The sequence below is a fragment of the Lodderomyces elongisporus genome, chromosome 1, assembly GCF_030384665.1.
Source record: "Lodderomyces elongisporus chromosome 1, complete sequence".
Taxonomy (NCBI): domain Eukaryota; kingdom Fungi; phylum Ascomycota; class Pichiomycetes; order Serinales; family Debaryomycetaceae; genus Lodderomyces; species Lodderomyces elongisporus.
Genome location: NC_083673.1, coordinates 1,574,160 through 1,578,668, shown reverse-complemented (window position 1 = coordinate 1,578,668; position 4,509 = coordinate 1,574,160). Strand labels below are relative to the sequence as shown.

The 4,509-nt window shown below is 35.9% G+C and overlaps 1 protein-coding gene across 1 annotated transcript; it reads right to left on the bottom strand. All coding sequences in view use genetic code 12, as the record gives it.

Moving 5' to 3' along the window:
- Positions 1–1,758: 1,758 nt before the first annotated feature.
- Positions 1,759–3,411, bottom strand: PVL30_000561 (uncharacterized protein; the record flags this gene model as incomplete). The annotated part of the gene is made up of 1 exon (XM_061119175.1): positions 1,759–3,411. The coding sequence occupies one exon, from the start codon at positions 3,409–3,411 to the stop codon at positions 1,759–1,761; it is 1,653 nt and encodes a 550-aa protein (XP_060975158.1).
- Positions 3,412–4,509: the final 1,098 nt, after the last annotated feature.

Sequence of the window (4,509 nt, the reverse complement as noted above, 5' to 3'; positions counted from 1 at the left end):
GACAGAATTCATTATCTCGATTTGTAGATAAAAAAAATTCACGGATATTCCCCTTTTGGAGTAACGTGGATTTGTAGGCGTTTGTTTGTTTGTTTGTTTGTATGTGTGTATCTCTCTCTCTGTCTCTCTCTCTCTCTCTTTTTTAATTTTTTCAATCTGCCATATTGGGATTCCCTTTGATTCCGCAACGGATAAATTGCAAACACTGTTGTAAAATGCTAACTATCCCAATGAGGAAATTTCTGTTCTAAAATTTATCCGCATTTTTTAACTTTCAACATTTACTCTGTAGGGAAAACTTTTTCTGAAACTTTGTAGGTTGCGGATAAACTTTTTAACAGTTTGAGAAATACATGGATAATATTGGGGCGGGGGGAAGGGTATTTCTTTTTTGTGTTCCCTTCAGAAGATGTGTTATTTTATTATCACGTGCATATCACATGGTATAGACAAGTTACATATAGATATATATATATTTCTGTATACTCTATAATTAATCGCACTTAATGGACACAGTGAAAGAAGCAGTTTGATTGTACCTATCTATTCTTCCACATCTATGTGTGCATATATATATGTACAAATACTGGCATGCATTTTCATGTAAAGTATGCATCCAAAAATTAAGATTGAACTTTCAATTCATCTTGGATACCCTTTATATTTTTACGTGTAATTTTTGCATATTTTAAAACCAAACTTGTTCTCGCAAAAAAAAAAAACAAAGAGGCCAAAAATAAGGAAAAGCATAAACACACACAGGTTGCAAAACCTATACAAATGTATTATTGGATACCTCTACACCCTAATCTGAGGATTACATGTCATCAGATTCTGTTTGAAAGAACCACTGTATCAAATGCAACTTTTGCGTTTTTTTTGCTTCCCGAACAAACAGGAAAGGAAGAAGGAAACAGAGCAATTAAAAAAAAAAAATAGATGAGAACAAAACTATACCTGACTTATTCCATATTTATCAAAAATCGCGGTGGAAAATAAAACTTGTGGTACAAATTGAGCCTAGTAAAAATAAATTACGTAATCCAACTGTTTCTCTCGCTCATTCCCTCTCTCTTACACACACACACGCCTTTGTCTCCCATCAATTATGGGTAAATACTCAATACATATATTTTCACACCTTTTACACAGTTGGTCATGTTGAGATATGAGAAGTTTACTAGTCAATAACTAGTAAATGGATTCAAATTGTATAGGCCACATGGTAGGTCACTAATCAAGTAACACAAAGAATTTATTAACTATAGCTCATATAATAAGGATTTTGCTTTCCCCCCCCCCCCAATATTTCTCCACTTTGACTGGTTTACATACTTGTACAAAGTATGGGCATGGCAAAGTGCGCTTTAAACACGCGTGTTACAGCCACGTGACTTGAAACTATATCTTGATTATCAATAGTTCACGACATCTATTATATATATATATATGTATATATATATATAGTAAATAATTGTTTCCCCTTCTCTCTACTCCATTTCTAAAAAGGTTGATGAAAAAACATACCAAAGAGAACTACAAATTACAAGTGTTTCAAGTGGAACACAAAAATATAACATTGAAACCATAACCACATATTCACCAGCACTATAAATAAATAAATAACAAAAAGAACAAGCAAACAAGCAAGCAAACAAACAAACAAACAAACAAACAAGCAAACAAGCAAATCAACTAGATTGAAACACGTGCTACTTGCTTTGTACACAAGTAATCGACCAGCAGCTTACCAATACCTTAAATCATCTTTTTGGTTTCCTCAACTGGCTCATAAACCAAATCTTTGTAGTTGGGGAAATGAGTAGCGTACCAGTACCAAACCTGACTCCAAGGGTATGATGTACTGTTCACTGCACCATTTGAATACCAAGAAACACAACCACCGAAAGCTGTACCAAATACACTCTTTTTTATCTCTTTTTGTATGGTGGTGAACCAATTATCATATGCCTCAGGTTTAACAACAACCGACTTTTTCTTACCTTGAAGCACCGGTTTGGCAACCTTTAAATAATAGTCAATACCATTTTCAATAGCCATAACCACAGATGAATGACCAGTAATGCAGTTTGGACCACCAATAATGAAGAAATTTGGAATCTTTTTAACCAACAAGGTACGGTACGCACTGACTCCATCTTTCCATACATTGGCCAACGACTCTCCGCTCTTGGTGAAAACTGGTAATGTAAAAGACTTGGACACCTTGTACCCAGTACAAGCAACAATAATGTCAGCAGGAACAAACCTTCCATCAGTAAGAACAACTCCATTTTCAACTACTTCCTTGATACCTTCATTTGTAACTTCAACTCTTGGATCATTCAAGCTCGGGACATACTTGTAATCCAAAATCAATCTCTTGCATCCAATCTTGTAGTCCGGAATAAGTTTGTCCTGAATTTCTTTGGGGACATTACTCTTTACATAATTAATTGAAGCTGCTGTGTTGGAACGACGGAGAAACCTAGAGACGAACCCATCTCCCTTAAACAATGGGAACTTCATCTCGCCAAAGAAAATGGCAAAATAACGAACAAAAAGCAAACCGTAGTAGTTGGAACACAATAAACCATAAAGCCAAAACAAGACTTTTGGGATTGGCGGCATGATATAATGTTTTGATCTTGCAATTTGCACAATGGAACCAACATTATACTGTGGATCATTCAACAATGGTGGAACAACTTGGTTTGCAGAACAACCATTACCAACTACAACAACTTTCTTGCCTCTGAAATCAACCGAATGGTCCCAGAGAGCCGAATGCATATAGACTCCCTTGAAATTTTCCAACCCTTTGGAATTCAATTGGTTAGGATAAACCAACTCGCCGGTACATCCAACAAGAACCTTGGCTTTATGCTCCAACTTTTGCCCAGTCTTGACATTGTGTGCATACAAAGTCCACAAGCCAGAATCTTCGTCAAAGACGCACTTGTCGATATATATTTGAAACTTTGCCTTTTCTCTCAATTTGAATTGGTCAACAATTCTCAACATATATTCCTCCATCTCGTACTGCGGTGGCTGAACTCTGCTCCAGTTTGTGGTCAACGCAAACGAGTATGAGTACCAAAGAGCCGGAATGTCGGAAGCACAGCCGGGGTAGGTGTTGGCGTACCAAGTACCACCAAAGTTGTCGTGTCTCTCAAAAATCACATAATCAGACTCTTTTAAATCCTTTTGAGTCTTGATTGCAGCACCAATACCACCAAAACCAGCACCTATAATGGCAACTTTGGAAGATGAATAAAGAGTTGGCAATTGTTCATTGATGTTATGCCTTGACGTTTCCTCTTCGCCTAAGATACCTTTAGATTCCTGGTAGCTAATTCTGAATTTCGAGGGATTCTTATGAGATTCTTTTGTTAAAGTGATTGTTGACATATTTAAGATGTGTAATTTGGTAGCAGCAAGTAAGTATATTAAATAGTCAATTTATCTTGATAGAGTACGCAAGTAAATAATCAGATGAGTTGGTTAAGAAGCAATAATGTCTTTGATAGCAATTTCATAATTTGCTAGAAATAAATGGTTGATTGAAGGGAGAATGTTGGCGTTTATATATTCACACCATGAACCCCCCCATTTGTTGACATTACTTCACTTTAACATTTAAGTTTGATGATATAGAATTATAATTAAGAAAAAAATTAGTGTACCTCAATTCTCCACAAGCCCATATATGGAATGCCGGTTATGAAATACCGGGTATAATCGCAAATAAAGATATTTTAGAGATATTCTTTTTTGTGGGGGGAGGAGGAAGGAGGAGGAGAAGGGTGGAGATTTTAACAAGAAAGAGCAAAAAATAAAATATAAAAAATAAAAAAAAAAAAAAAATAAACTTGTCAAATAAAACAATAGAATCAGCCACTAATTCTCTCTTTTTCTCCACCCCCCTCTTTTTCTCACTTCCTCACTTTCCCAGAACGCTACCCCTCAAATTGTTACCCCAATCGACTATACCCAACTGTTTGCCCCCCCCAATCGACATCCCCAAACCCAATATTCATAATCAACTATTCCCCCATTGAACCGATTCCTCAATAACTTACCCCAACCAAATTCTCCGATCTATAAATGCACGAGCAATCTCCCGCAACTGACAATTTCTTGAAAATTCTCCTGCAATCAATCACCTCAAAAACCTCTAAACTCAAACCTCAAGGCTTTTTTCTAACCCAAACCTTATCACCCCCACAAGCACCAACCAGCTCTGTATAGATCGATTGATTGATAGATAGATAGCAAATTACAATTTGCAGATAGTATTTACTCCGAAATACCTAATTTCTGATGTATGCATGTGTTTGTGGGTGTGTTTCCTTTTTATTTGTTTATTTATTAATTTTAGGTTATAATTTTGAAAGGGGTAACGGCTTGTATTTGAAAAGATGATAGAATTAAAAAAAAAAAACCAGCCGGTATAAGACACTTTTTAAACACCTCCACTTCGGTGAAATAATCCTTTTTCACGATTTT